The sequence below is a fragment of the Dipteris shenzhenensis genome, chromosome 21, assembly GCF_047967505.1.
Source record: "Dipteris shenzhenensis isolate YYH24624 ecotype China chromosome 21, Dip_SZ_1.0, whole genome shotgun sequence".
Taxonomy (NCBI): Eukaryota; Viridiplantae; Streptophyta; class Polypodiopsida; order Gleicheniales; family Dipteridaceae; genus Dipteris; species Dipteris shenzhenensis.
In genome coordinates, this window is record NC_141616.1 from 54118004 (window position 1) to 54132712 (window position 14709).

The 14709-nt window shown below is 44.4% G+C and overlaps 1 protein-coding gene across 4 annotated transcripts in view; it reads left to right on the forward strand.

Moving 5' to 3' along the window:
• The window catches only part of LOC147889077 (ribosomal RNA small subunit methyltransferase G), a 37081-nt gene extending 22606 nt beyond the window's left edge, over nucleotides 1-14475 (forward strand). Inside the window, exons 8-11 of one of the 4 annotated variants that reach the window (XM_087392526.1) lie at nucleotides 4473-4552; nucleotides 4667-4729; nucleotides 5245-5321; nucleotides 13994-14475. In XM_087392526.1, the coding sequence (XP_087248652.1) occupies nucleotides 4473-4552; nucleotides 4667-4729; nucleotides 5245-5321; nucleotides 13994-14094 (321 nt within the window). In that variant the 3' untranslated portion in view covers nucleotides 14095-14475. Of the gene's footprint in view, nucleotides 1-4472; nucleotides 4553-4666; nucleotides 4734-5244; nucleotides 5322-13993 lie in introns of those variants that run through there. The other 3 variants (XM_087392527.1, XM_087392528.1, XM_087392529.1) reach the window with 3 other exon arrangements.
• Nucleotides 14476-14709: the final 234 nt, after the last annotated feature.

The following is a 14709-nucleotide window of genomic DNA, read 5'->3' on the forward strand; positions in this document are numbered from 1 at the left end:
AAGTCATGTTGCCTAGTGTCTATGAACTTTTGAGGGACTTACTAAAGGAGGCGGATGCTCCTTCACAATCAATTTGGAATTCAAATGACTCCATAGGAGTGATTCCTATTCATAGATGGAACCGTCGGATGAACAAAAGAGAGAGAGCCTAGTCCGCCTTCATAGCCACCCTCATCCACATTTAAAGCAACTGAACAACACAATCACAAGGTAAAAGGCATTCATTCAAAATCCTCGTCACTACACACCTCTACATTCAGCACATACTCTGGCCACATTTCCTCCGGAAGCCAAACAACCTCTTCCCACTCCTCATCACTCACATATATTACTACAGTCCAATATTGACCATGGACCACTGACAACAAAATTTCCACATTGAACCCCTCAAATGACAGACCACAAATCCTTGGCCCAAACTCCAATGATATGATCATTTTCTTCTTCTACTGCAACAGTAAATAGCATTTATGGCCAGGACCCAATGGGATCAGAAAAGCATGGGCAGCTTATAGATGGAGCTATATTCCAGCAACCAGAGCATGGATCCTTGAACTTGGAACCGAGACAACCTCCCATAAAACTGACTAATAATGGACCACACGACCTCAAAAAGAACCCAAAGACTACATAGCTCAAGACAAGTGGACTTCAGAGCTGGACTTCCCTCAACAACTCAGAAAGCATTCAGCTTCATAAGGCATCCAACCCACAAAATGGCCACGGTCAGAAATCTTCTTATATCTTCCCCAAGATCATCAACATGGTGTTGTTCCTTCTGCCAAAATAACATAGAGCTTTCATGCTCTCTTTAGATCAGCTTATTATAATCACCACGACTCTCCTTGAATCCACTTTGGAGCAGGCAAAAAAGCTGAGCTGAATCCTTCACATCAGATCTCCCACTTGGATTGAAGAGCCTCCATGACTCCTTGGAACCAGATCGCACAGTAAGTCCTAGTCTCTTGCTCTTTAGAGCTGCTGTGGTTATTCAATATATGGCCAGTCGGTCTTCATCTTCTTTTTATCATCTGTACAATAGATCATGCTTTGTGATCAAGGTGCAAAACCAAGGCCTGTCATGACAGTAAGTCACCTCTTACAATAGCATAAGTGGTCGGGTTGACTCCGCTATCTCGTCGATCTCCCTCCTGGCCCCCGTTATCTCTCTGACACCCTTGAAGTCAGTTCACTGATGACCCCACCTCTTCCTTATTTCATTTGGTGAAATCCTCTAGCTTCCCACAGTAGCGATCCCACAGCCAAGTCCCAAAGCTCCCCTCCCGAACAGTCATCAAGCCACTCCTTCATGAAGCTCCCTCCAAAAGCTACAGTCGACCTCTCCAACAAGATCCCCGAGTCTCCCTCATTCCCTCATGTGAAGATAGCTGTCTCACTGCTGCTCTGCTGCTCACAGAGCACCTGCATCGCCCATGGTCCTCCAGCCTCCTAGTAGAGAGACCACCTCCGTCCAGAAGCTCTCAACCAATGCAATAGCCAGTTTGTCAAGCAGCATCCCGTAGCTGCTCTCCTGCTCATAGAGCTCACCCTCCTCTTCCAAGGTCCTCCTGCGTCCCCAAGTACTCTAGCCTGTGTCTAGAAGCTCTCAGCATCCATCACCCTTCAAGCAAGATTTAGAGCCGCCCGTTTGGCTGCCATCCCATGTACCTGCCAACTCATCGTCCAGAAGCTTGCTCTTCTTCTTCACGTAGCCACGTTGCATGCATACTACTCTTCTCCAAAAATCAGCCATGTCATCCCATGCTTTTTACCATTCTCAAAGGTTTTTTCCCCAAAACTTAGACCAAGGCTTTAATGCGCCACATTTGCACATAACCTTCAAGCAAGCATTTGATGCTTATTTCGACAGACTATCACATATGATGAACCCTATCCCGAACGCGCTGGATAATTTACAAGATGCCCTCAACAAAAAAACTATTGCCCTTATACACATATGGCTTGGGACAATCACAAGGAGCACATTTCATCCCGTAACAAAACATTGTGATACACTGGATATCATGCTCTGGATTACCTTGGTGCACCCACACTGCTCTCATCATTTCCCATGAGTCCCTGCAATTGCATTTACAATCTCAAGAAAATATTTAGATCAGTATAGAGTCTTTTATGAGAGTTTCCATGACCCAAAACCACTACCCCCTAGCTATGTGCATAGCTATGTGCCTACCCATCAGCATGCAACAAGTGGAAAACTTATTTACAATTTTATCCACATAGTCTACACATACAGTTGGTCGCATTGTACATCCTTTTTGAATGCGTACAGTAAAGCATTCTGTACGTGGATATTTTTTGGGGGGAAAAATGGGTGAAGGACCTTTGGCACACAATTCTCTGTGCATTTCAAATCCGTATGGGCAATGCCTTGGAAACGTGCACCATCGACTTGGGCTCGTCGTCTGCTATTCGAGGGCTGAGGCTCTTCCAACCGCCATACAGCCAGCCCGTACAGCCACAGGCTTCAGCCTTCAATGCTTCAAGTTCCTTCAACTTTGGTTAGAACTTGGAGTCCTTTGTGACCTCAGGATTCAGCACCGCAGCTCAGTCGATTGAAGATTCATTTGAAGGAGGTCACTCCCCCTTATCTCTCCCATGTTCTCTATTGAATCTTGAGGGGTGAAGTTTTCTTCTCAGTTTGAATTTCAGATTCTCTCTCTCTCTCTGATTTACTACATCGAAACACACGAGAGTTTGGAGTGAGGGCTGCCCACAATGACTGGATACACATGGGAGTCAGCTCACAGAAGAGAGTTGAGGAGAGATAGCGGAGTCCGAGGCTCCTAGGGAGTGGCTGTCCTTTTCATATCACAATTGAGACCACTTATATCTATGGTTCGAAGAGAGGAGCATGCACAACATGGGGGCACGAGAGGTCACTACAGATGGACATAGCCCATATGAGACAATCCATGATGACATCACGAAGTTTTCGAGACAGGGAGACACCCTCCTACTGTGGGACTTAAATGCACGGACAGGAAATAAAGAGGTGGGCGTACTTGACTTCTCGGATGATGACAGAGATCCGACATAGTCTTGGAACTAGATGCAGCTGAGCTTGGGATATTGAGGCATTCCCAGAGGTGACATGATATGGACTACATCTGCTTGAGCTAGGGGCAATCCATGACCTGATCATCTTTAATGGCCTTCATAGATGGTCATCTTCCGGGAGACTCACTTGCTTCCCACATGGTGGTGGGTCTAGTACAGTGGACTATCTACTAGTCCCACTAGACTTTGTCTCACGGATACACGGCTTCATCATACCCCCCCCCCCCCACTCGGAGCTGACCACTCATACTTGGCCTTCCATATCTCTACCACCATGCCAGCCACAGGGAGAGCTCCCCTTACACATTCATATCCACTTTGATTGTGCCCTTGACCCAGTGTACATGAGCCACCTAGCTAGGGAGCTCTCGGCCCTACTTGGAGATGATATAGACCTCACCAGCACCTCCGACGCCCTTGTCTCAATAGTACAGACGTTGCTATCATATCTTTTCCCACGACCCGATTCGTGCAGACCCGAGATGGGAGGATCCCTTAGAACCCTTGGCTCGACGACGATGAGTGCAGAGAGGCGAGAGCCCACTTCACACATGAGCATGCCTTGGGTCATCTAACGTCACCTGAGGCATAGAGGATCTATCAACGACTAACGCATCGTAAGAGATGAGCTTTCCTCACACATAGGATGGATGAGATTGTCAGGTCTTTCCGAAGAGGAGATCCTACCACTGGATGGGGATTTCTATCAGAGGGGAAGCCACCTATCCCCATCACTGACCTAGATGTGTGGCACACGTATGCATGCTCCCTCTATGATGCCCAGATGCAGACACCGCCGGGTATGTCCTCCATGCCTAGGCCCACCACTTGTAATTTGTTCACCACATAGAATGTACGGGCTGCAATTCGCTGTTTACACAATCAGAGAGCGTAGGACCATAAGGGCCTACAGACTGAGCACTTTGCACATGGACAGTAGGTCCTAGCCCCGATCCTACTAGCACAAATGTTCAACCGGGACATGTCACGGCTTTCCACCTGCTTGGAGTACCACCACTATTGTGCCGATACACAAAGTCGGGGACCCCATGAATTCACCTTTTATGATATTTAGGAATAAACAGTGCCATCATACGTTTCCTTATAATTTGTTCTTCTCTTATGTTATACGAGAATTTTATGCCCACTTGGCTGCCAAACTGAGTGAAATTTTTCAAAAAGAGTTGGTCTCCCTTTTCACTACCATTTTAGACCTAGATCTCAAGTGCAAGTGATCAAGTTACTGGTGTAGATGTAGGATTGTTTACAAGGTCTTAATTTTAATCCATTCTTTTACCCTCATGCATTATCTGTTTGGATGTATGCATGTCATGGCTCATGGTATACGTGCATCTATCGTTTATACTAAATCTGATATTATGTATTGTCAGGCACGCTTTGCCCAGACACTATTGAAGGAACTAGCCGGTTTGGACTTGCCTTCTGATCATATTTATGGCTTGGGAACTGGGTATGTGTCCTCTATGTTAGTATTTGGGCAAGCCTCACTATTAATGAAGCTCTTGGTGAGTAGTTTACCTTTGATGGAAAATATCTATATAGAAAAACTGATTTATTGTTGCAGGCCGAAAACTGAGGTGTTGAAAAAACTTCAAAGCCAGCCTGAGCATCAAGGCCTGACTTTACAGTGAGTAGCTACCTTCCTACCACATTTTGTATTGTAAAATAGAACTTTGTGCATAGGTGCCAATTAGCTTACGATGGAGTTCCTAATAACGTGTTTGTCAATATGACAGTCTACCATCAGTTCTAAATTCCTGTTTTGGTGGTCTGGGTATCGTGTTCTTGTTTGCCTGCTGATGGGCATATTATAGTGTGTCTGCTGATGAAAAGATTCACAGTGGAGCATGTATGATCTAAAAGAGCATCTGTTTATTGTGTCCTCTTCTTACAGAAAAAGCTTATTAGTGAGCCTTTTAATGCCTTTAAACGAGATTCACAGTGGAGCATGTATGATCTAAAAGAGCATCTGCTTATTGTGTCCTTTTCTTGCAGAAAGAGCTTATTAGTGAGCTTTTCAATGCCTTTAAACGAGAATCTTTTATCCTTTTAAAATTTGGTACTGATGTTGTATGAAAACACGGTCTCTAATGCAACAGGTAACTGGTGTTTCTCACTGCTGCCAATTCTTGTGTGGTACAGTTTTGTGGAGGATAGGCTGGCCACTTTGCACAATGTGATCAAAGAGCCCGTATTAGATGATTGGAACTTGTACCTTGGTAAGAATGGCTAAAAGTTCTTGATCTTAAAATATATGTACGATAGCAATAAGGTCAAATTTTACTAAGATTGTGAAGTCAGCCTCGTAGATCTATTCTTATAACCTGAGTCAATTTGAACTAGAAAAAGCGTTTTGGTGCTAAGGATATCAGGCTGTGAGCATGTGTCACATGTCTCAAAAGTAACAGCAAAAAAAGGAATGAATGAAATAAAGAATTGATGTCAATGACAATTGCAAATGAGCCACCTCATAGTCAACTCTCCCATTCTCTTTTCTCATTATCTTTTTTTTCATCCCCATACCGTCTCAAACTTTTAATTACATCTTAGTAGCCCTAGCCTCCTCTTGATTTTGTCAATGGTGCACATCTGTTGCTATGTGCTTGTAGATGATTTAGAGAAACTGTCGTTCCACTTTCAATTTTACCGACTGAGGCTGCATATATGTCCTTTTATATAGGAGCGTACTAGTTATGTGTCTTATCCTTTCTGCAATTTGGAAAATGCAGCACATGAGAACATCCTGGGAGTTATGTTCTGCAGCACATTAGGTGTCTCCCCATCTGACTCTGGCTTTTCCATTCAGCAATATTCCATCCCTTTATAGTTCGACATTTTGTGATGTACGTATCAGAAACCTCCCCCACACAAGACGTTGGTCACAGTGAGTAGAAAGAACAAAACCTGCTGCTTGTTCTTTGCCTTCTTAAGTTTGGCATTGATTCTGATATGAAGTGTCCAGCCCTCTGATAGGATGCTAGGAAACTTGAATGATGAGAAATGGAATGAAAAATGACCTGCTTTATCAGTGTCCAGTATTGTGGTCACACCTTGTCATGGCCTCCTTCAAAGCCTCATTGAACCCCCTCCTGAATCAAGTGCCTCCACTTGGTGGCATCTTTTGGGAGCCATGTGTCCTTCATTTGGACCTTCACTCCAAAGACTCTTTTTCAATATTTCCATATGCATCCTTTGATAATGTCTAGCTTAGAGGTAACTCTAGACTTGATCCCTTTTACACATGACACCAACAGTAAATTCTCACATTCATTGAGGTCTCACCTCTGGAGACACTATTGAGCCTGGTGGTTCCCCATCTTAGCATTATCCCCACCTATGATTACAGTATTCATAGCATTCCTTTTCCCCTTAAGAATGTTGATGTCTCAAAAAAAAAGAAAAGGAAAGGAAACCCTGTTTGGAGATCGTTTACATTCTCTCAAGGTAAAATCTCTATTTTAGCACTTGACCAGATATGTTAGATATATTGTATGCCTCATTGTTTTTTCAGTTTTATGTTTCTGGTTCAGATTATCATCGTTCTATTAACTTAAAACCTATATGGAAGGTCTGCAATACATAGGATACAATATTAGACATATCCATTTCAAGTGTTTCTGAAGGTTCTAGCACTTATAAATAGACTCTCTCGTTCCCTAAAAAATCCTCCTTTCTATGGTGTGGATTTGCATAGCTTCTTGATCTATCTTGATCCCTTTGAATCCTATCTTAATCCAGTCTAAGCTTTTGAACCATATTTTTGTGAATATCTAGCTCCTTGAAGCACCTCCTTTTCGAGACCCATCGCTATTGGTGCTCTAGGATGAAATGTCGCAAAACGTTTGACACTACCGTATGCAAATTGAAATATAGGTAGATATTTGTCCCAAGTAGTGTGCCTCTTCCATATGCTCGTAGCATATCCTCTATAATCTGATTGACCAGTTTAGGTGGTCATCACTGTGTGGGGATCCATAGTAGTCATATCAGGTAATTGTGTAAAGAGTGACTGGAGGTGAAGGCAGATCCTTGTTATCAATTTTTATGTCTTTGCTGACAGAAAGATAGGTCCTATTCGAATCCCATCTAGGATCAAATAATTTGACATCAATTAGAATTTAAATTTGAATTTCTCACGTCTGTTCTGCATATGAACCCATCAAGAGTGGCTCCATAGGGGACGATGAAACAACCACAGACATGCTGATCACGACCTTCTATGTGCTTGCATCTGGGAGTACCTCTTAGTACAGCAGAGTGCTGACCTTTCGGTCTTGGTCATGGAAACCTTGGTGCGTTGGGAATCCTGCATTGATCTCCATGTGTAGTTTGTGCCAGCCTGCAGATTACATCCTTCTTTAGACCAGATTCTTTGCCTCGATCCTACTACCATCTTGAGTCTTTCATGCCACTCGATGAAGGCTCCTCTTAGCAGGAATGGACGAACATAACCTATATCTATGACCATGGCAAAATGTTTCTAAGGTTGACGTTGTCAATTATGCTCTAAAATATATGACTCTAATAAATCCATCTTTGACTTTTTCTGGAGAATATATCACTCCAATTAATCCATCTTTGACTTTGTCTGGAGACACGAGTATTGTTTGTTTACTTTTTTTCTTAGGGACAGGCATTTAGGTTCCCCCGTTGATAATTCATACATTTTGACCTGAGGCTGTCTTCTCTCCGTTCAGTTAATAGAAGTATTTTGTGTATTGAACTATCAGTGCTTTATCTATTTCCTTTGGAATGTAACAGGGCTCTATGGTCTGCATCCGGAAACTTGGCTGAGACCTTTCACAAGAAGTTTTACAGAGAGATGCACCAGAGCCAGGAGAGTGACCAACTTATAGTACATGGATACAAATGGATGTCTACACACAAGACAGGAACATGCATAGACGGGGTTATAAGAGGATATGGAGGAGTGGCACTTTTATTCCTCTCACAGCTATAGCCATGTCAGAGATGGAAGTGCTTACTGCAGCACCGATACTCAGCAGAAAGGAACAATGAACCCTCTCTGAAACACACTCTAACAGTACTATGATAAATGGACCCTGTTTTGTGCAGAAGGTACAACAGGACACAGAATGCCAAAAGCTAAGTCTCTTCATCCACAAACATGGGAAAAAGAAGCTCAAGATGAGCATACCATCTCTAACAGATCCTGGGTAAAACACAGCCAAGGATGGCTGTCGAAAACTGAGGATAGAAGGGTAGACTGATGCTGAGGAATGAGCTCCTGTGTGCCTCAATGAGGCCTTCAGTGGGATGCCCAAAGACGTAGCTTATGGGCCCTTTTACGGGGCTGGAGGAGCCCTGGGTTCAGCTGACTGAATCCTAGAACAGGCCGACTGGATACAGCTGACCAGGGTTTGAAAACATCGAACCACAGGCTGGCCGACTGGGTGGTCTGTTTGACCCGACCAGGAGCGCTGACCTGATGGCCGATTGGAAGGCCCCAGAGTTGGTCAATAAAAGGCCCAGACCAGGGCCTGCTGTACCTGCTCCTCTATTCTGCACAAAGGCTGCAGTATGCAGCCTACAAGTGCCTATAATCAGCCTACCTGGTGCACCTGCTTGTGTCCACGCTTTAGGATTGCTGTCTGCAATCCTATCCTGCTGCAGGACAGCCTCAGACAGAGGACTGTTGCTGTCACTGTTTTCCTCGGGATGTCTGATGTATAGCCTGCCTCAAACATGTGTGCATGTCTTGGGCCCATCTAGAGCTCACCATTGTTAAGAAAACCATGCAGAGGACTGTTGCTGTCACTGTTTTCCTCGGGATGTTCAGCTGATGTATAGCCTGCCTCAAACATGTGTGCATGTCTTGGTCCCATCTAGAGCTCACCATTGTTAAGAAGACCATGCAATGCATTGCCATGTGCTGTGTCCATACCTCAACCTATTCTGGCATCACCTAATCTAATGCTTTCTAGCTTCTCCTCATATGGAGCCTTACATGTTCAACCTCTACATCTAAGTGGATGTCCAAAGGGTGAAGTATTGCTTTTCCAACAAGCTACTTGGCGACTCTCCACTTTTAAGACTCTTGTCCACCAACTAAACTCTTCCAAGGATGCCTCCTTCCAAAGGCTTAGGCAAGGCTCCATTACTGAAAACCTTTCACAGACTTTGCAGCCTGCCAACCCTTGAATAAAAACGTTTCCGGAGCCCTTGCATGTGTATGTGTGTGTGAACGTGTGTATTAGTGTGCTAGCAGTGTTTGAACCTACTCGTCAAACGTGGAGGTTGGGCAGTTCTGGGATGTCGATGCCTTGGTCCCCTAGACCTCTGAGTTGTCTTGAAGCCTCTGGTCGTGTTTGAACATAAAGCCATGATTGTGCTTAGTTCCACCTCTGAACCACACTTAAATTTAAGCCTCTTAGTTGGCATTGGAGACATGTCTAGTTCTTACATGACACAGTCCAGAGGCCATCATAGAACATTTGATGGTTTTCTCAGGTCTGAAGGGGGTTTGTTGGGTATTTCGAGCTTCATGTGTGTGAATTGCTCTTGTATGTCTATGTGTGTGAATACCTATTATAGTGTGGACATGTGTTTGCAGTGTGTGAACCTACTGTACATATTATTTGTGTGTTGACATAATCACATTTGTCATGTGTGATGTGACTGTGTGATGTGACTGGGTGCCCTCCAAGGCTATAAAGGTGTTGTGATATCCTTGTGTACTTGCTCTCTCCATCTATGTCTCTTTCATACTCTCTCTCTTGTCAGTAGCCATAGAGATCTTGTTTCCTCCATAGCTGCATCTGAAGAACTGTATCCCCCACATTATCCGATTTCCAAATGAACATGTAGAGGATAGCTTGTTCTTCCACGGCCTGCCTTACCTTTTCTTATTAGCCCTATCTTTTGCCTTGATACATAAACTATTTTGTTATGGCTGCACCATGGCTTGGTGAACCCTCAATTTCGGCATCCATTTCACCTATAGAGGGACTGTTTAGAGGGTCCCAAAACCTCCAGCTTAAGCCTTCAATCTACCCTAGAATTTGTACAACTGGGGCATTGACTAGATCCTGGCACCTTCGATCACATTGGGTGGATCTTGGTCTAGAGAATTCACAAATTTCTTGAAAACCAACCTTGGGTCACATTGGGTTCATCTTGGTCTAGAGAATTGACAAATTGCCTAAAAACCAAAAGTTCCCAAGGAAAGGGTTCTGGAAGATGATGGTATGTGTGATTATGGGTCACCTATGGAAGAGAATCAAGCAATACATGACTAGATGGTAGCCCTCAAGTCCTTGGAGATGATAAGTCTTCCCCCCCCGCGCCCCCCCTCCCCCCGGTGGAGAAAAGAACCTCCTATTAAACTTGAGAATCAACCATATGAATCAGCAATCCACAAGGCATTGATCATGGGCAAAGAAAAACAAATAGCTGGTTATCAAAATAACTAGTTTGTTTTTAGAGAACCCAGATCATTGCCTAGGGAATCTTTGGAATAAGGGCTAATAGCTAGGGTGGAGAATACATAGAATAGACCTGCAAGCCAAGCCTTGCAGAAACACTCTTGCCTTTCAGCAGTCGCTCTAGAACTTAGAGTACTGTGCTTCCAAATGGCGTGCAGGGTGTAGATGATATCATGCCAGATGGCAACAAGGGTGGCTGCCGGGGAAACTTGATGGCCTCACATCACAAAACTGCAGCCGGCAACCCAAAGGTTCCAAGCTGTGATGCTGGATACCTGCTCCCATACACTATCCGCTGGCGTAGGCGAAGGGCACAGGCGAAAGGGAGGAATTGCCTCATGTGCCTCTATCCTATAGGCTGGAGCGTGTGGGTCAATGGAAAAGGCATGGCCTCTCTCTGTCAACCTCGCAGCCATCCCCCCAAGTGAAGTCTCATTGCATCCTTTGTTTATGGGCCACAATGCGGAGGGCTCCCATCCAAATCCTCTGAGCTATCGGGCAACCCCAAAGATAGTGCAGAATCGTCTCTAGATTTATTCTGCACATCGATGGCATCTACCAGCTACTCTCATATGCTCTAACCACAGGCCAATGGGCCTCCACGCACCACCATCCATAGGAAATAGGATATCTTCTGAGGCCTCCATGCACAGTCGTGACCAAAATTAGGAAATAACCTCCAAGGGAACTTGCAGCTCCAACTAGTGATGCTCTCTCAAGGGAGACCCGGTTGCCAATAGAAAAAGGGCATCCACTTTCTTTGAGCACCCTATTCGAACCCCTCCTTGCTCAGCCGAGACAGGAACTGGGTCAATGGGTCCAATCCTTGTCCAAGCGGCCTACCACTTGAGCGTATCCAAAACCTCATTTGCCTCAAGGTCTATCACAATCCCCCAAACGCTACTCTGTAGAGTCTGTACTAGTAAGAACCAAGGGACTGTTGCAAAAACTAGATCCCGAGAGGCACCCCAATCCTCGAGAACTATCCGTATTAGAGGTGGGGCACCGACGCACTGCACCACCATGCCTCAAGGATTGTCGCATCAATCTCTGCCATCTGGGTGCTTGCCCCCCTCCAATGAGAGTGTTATTGCCCTCATTCCTCTACCTCCACAAGAAGGCAGTTCCAAGACCCAAAGGAACTAGCCGGGCCAATTTCCCATTGTGCCCAACCATATGTGTCCGCTGCCCCAACATAAGGTCGCTTCTGATCCCACACCTTGGGATGCCAAATGAGTGGCTGCCTCTCAAAGTCCTCCGGGCATGTGGGGCTGGCCTGCTAAATAAAGGCTGCCACACCCTATGAAGGCTCCTCATGGGGGGAAGAGCCCTTTTCAATGAGGGGAGCCTCTAAGAAAATCTACCTATGGGACTGCCACTGTCCACCTTTACAAGGGGTGCTCATGAGAAGCCCTCGTTGGAGCATGAGCTTCCAGGGCTCAAAGCCTGGGATGAGACCACTTTAAGGATACATTGTTGACCTCGTTGGCATATATGCTTCAAAGTTTTGTACCGGTGCCAAAGTTAGAGCTCAACTACCACCTTATGGATTGGGCTTTGCACTGCCAAGGTTCAGGCACACTTACATTGCTCTTGGTTGATGTCACAGTTGCCATTTTGTATAATGTTTTGATGCCTCCACCTCGGATTTTAGATCAAGCGAATCAGATTTGGTCTATGAATCGTAATGCTAAGTGGTAACAGAAAAGAGTGCAACAGCTTTGGAGCTGCAAACTTCATCTTCGTCAACAGGTTTTCTTGTGGAATATAATGCTTGGAGTTATTCGATTTGGCCAACTTCTAGCACATAGACACACTCCTACTGTTTGTCATAGATGTATGGCTCCAAGGGAATCCTTGTCTCACCTTTTCTGGCATTGCCCTTAGACTCATGACTTCTTACATTTTCTGTGCCAGTGTCTTCAAGCTCGATCTCCTATGCTTGCTTTGGCAAGCATTTGTGGCTATTTGGGATCTACCCACCTAGGCGGGTAGAAATCATAGACTCTTGGGCTTGTTATTGGGTACTCTAGACTCTGTGGAAAGACAGAAATCATAGACTCTTCAGTGACCCAACTAATCAAATGTCATTGCGGAATTCATTATTGTCTGTGTGCTCGTCAGATAGATTCTCCTACATACTTGTCTTATAATGATATTTTTCAATGCTGTATTTGCATGTTCCCTATCTGGGGACTGCTCTGTGTAATATAAAGCTACATGGATTTCACCCAAAAAAATGGTGGGTGTACCCTCGGGCCTCTTCTACGGATGCTCCTTCTCTAGCGGAGCCTTTAGCTTAGCATATCCCGAGCCTTCCCAAGAGAGCTGAGGCTTTCTTCTAGCATGGAAGCTCTTGAAACAAATTCATCGACATCCAAGATCTAAAGATGGAGATTTTGATGAATTTTCTAACCCCCCTTGAATAATAAAAAAAGGAGACCTTTCCCTTCAAGAAACGAACCCACAGTGTGATTATATCATGTCATCGCAAACAAGAGAGGCAATATCCTGATATACAGACTCATCTTGGTGGTGGCCCCATCACATATTCCTCGTACAGCTTTACATGCATGATTAACCTTTAAATTATTACAAGATTGAATTCACAGAGGCAGGTTGTGCCAAGCAAGTTCCTCTGCTTTAGATAGTATGGATCCAAATCAGGCATCAGCCCACAATTCTCTCACCACAGGACTCCGCCCATGCAAATATGTCACTTTGTGCATCCTCAAAGCGAGAGCCAGTACTGCTTTCTACAGAAGGGCCAAAGATTTGTCAGTGTGAAAACTAGAATCCACCTCTTATTATGAACATACATCCTTGCACCAGCTCTCAATCAGCCTCCTGCATGACCCTGCGAAGTGTGAGGTCCAGGACCTCTTTCACTCTCTCGTCTCCTTGTATATGCTGTCCGTCCCCACCAAGTTTTGTAAAACCCGAGTGGGTCTTGGTGGTTGAGGCTCTGATTCATGTTGTGGTGTGTGTGTGTGTGTGCTCGATTCCTACTCGGAATTTCTCCGGATGAGTCAATTTGGCTCCTTGGCATTGTTGCTACGAAAGTAAAAACGTCGTCTCATGCTCTCTCTCTCTCTCTCTCTCTCTCTCTCTCTCTCTCTCTCATACCTTTTGTGTCTTTTATTTAAATAAACAGACCCAGGATACGCTGCTACCCTGTTCACAAGCTTGATTTGATCAGGCATTTGACACTCATGCACGCGTGCACAACGCGTGTGTCCACGTACACATGCTCTCTCTTTCATGCATGTGTTCTGTAATTTGTTGTATATGTATATAAGGACTTGGTGTTCCAAGAAAGTCAATGCTTTAAAACCCAAGAGGATGCCAACTTTTGCTTCAAAAGATATGTACAGGTATAAATATATTTAAATCTTTTCCAATGTCTACAAGAATGTGAAACCTTGATTGTAAATGGACTGACGCAGGGACATGGGGTTACAACACTGCATCTGAGAGGGAAGCAGCAGCCAAAATTTCTCGTGTCCATTTATTGGACTTGCCAGATTTCTGTGGGAAGTTGGTGTAATTTCCAGTTGAGAGAGCCCGCATTGATTGCTGATCATGATCCTATTGGAGAACAGAAAATAAGGAGCATGCTTGTGATCTTTACCTTGGATTTATGCTCATGTCAAAGTGATTTTCTTGGTGATGAATAGTTTCCTTCTGTGACAGTTAGTGTTGGATGGCCTCTTGCGAAATCAGGATTCAAAACTGAACAGATGTTAATCTTCTGGATACTTCATTCCAATTTCATCCAACAAGTTGATTATGCCTAAGAGACTCAGTAAACCACTATTGGATGATCTAATCTACTCAAAACTATTGGTTTTTGGAGCAATTTCTTGCTCTAAATAGTATGATTTGGAACTTTTCACTGTGGCAGCTGAGAATATAAAATATTAACCTTTACAGTTCTTGTTGCAGAAATCTGGTTCTTGGATTTATGTCCAGATAACTAATGGAATTCCAGGAATTTAATCTCTAGACTTGATTCTATAGTGAGTGTATTTTCCAAACTGTAAAGGTTTGGAGAATAGGATGGTGTTATTGGCTTCATACATCTCCATATCCCTGCTCATGGTTTGCAGCCCTAACAGTGAAGCCCTGTGAAGTGCCTGATATAGCCCTTGTTGAGTGCAGG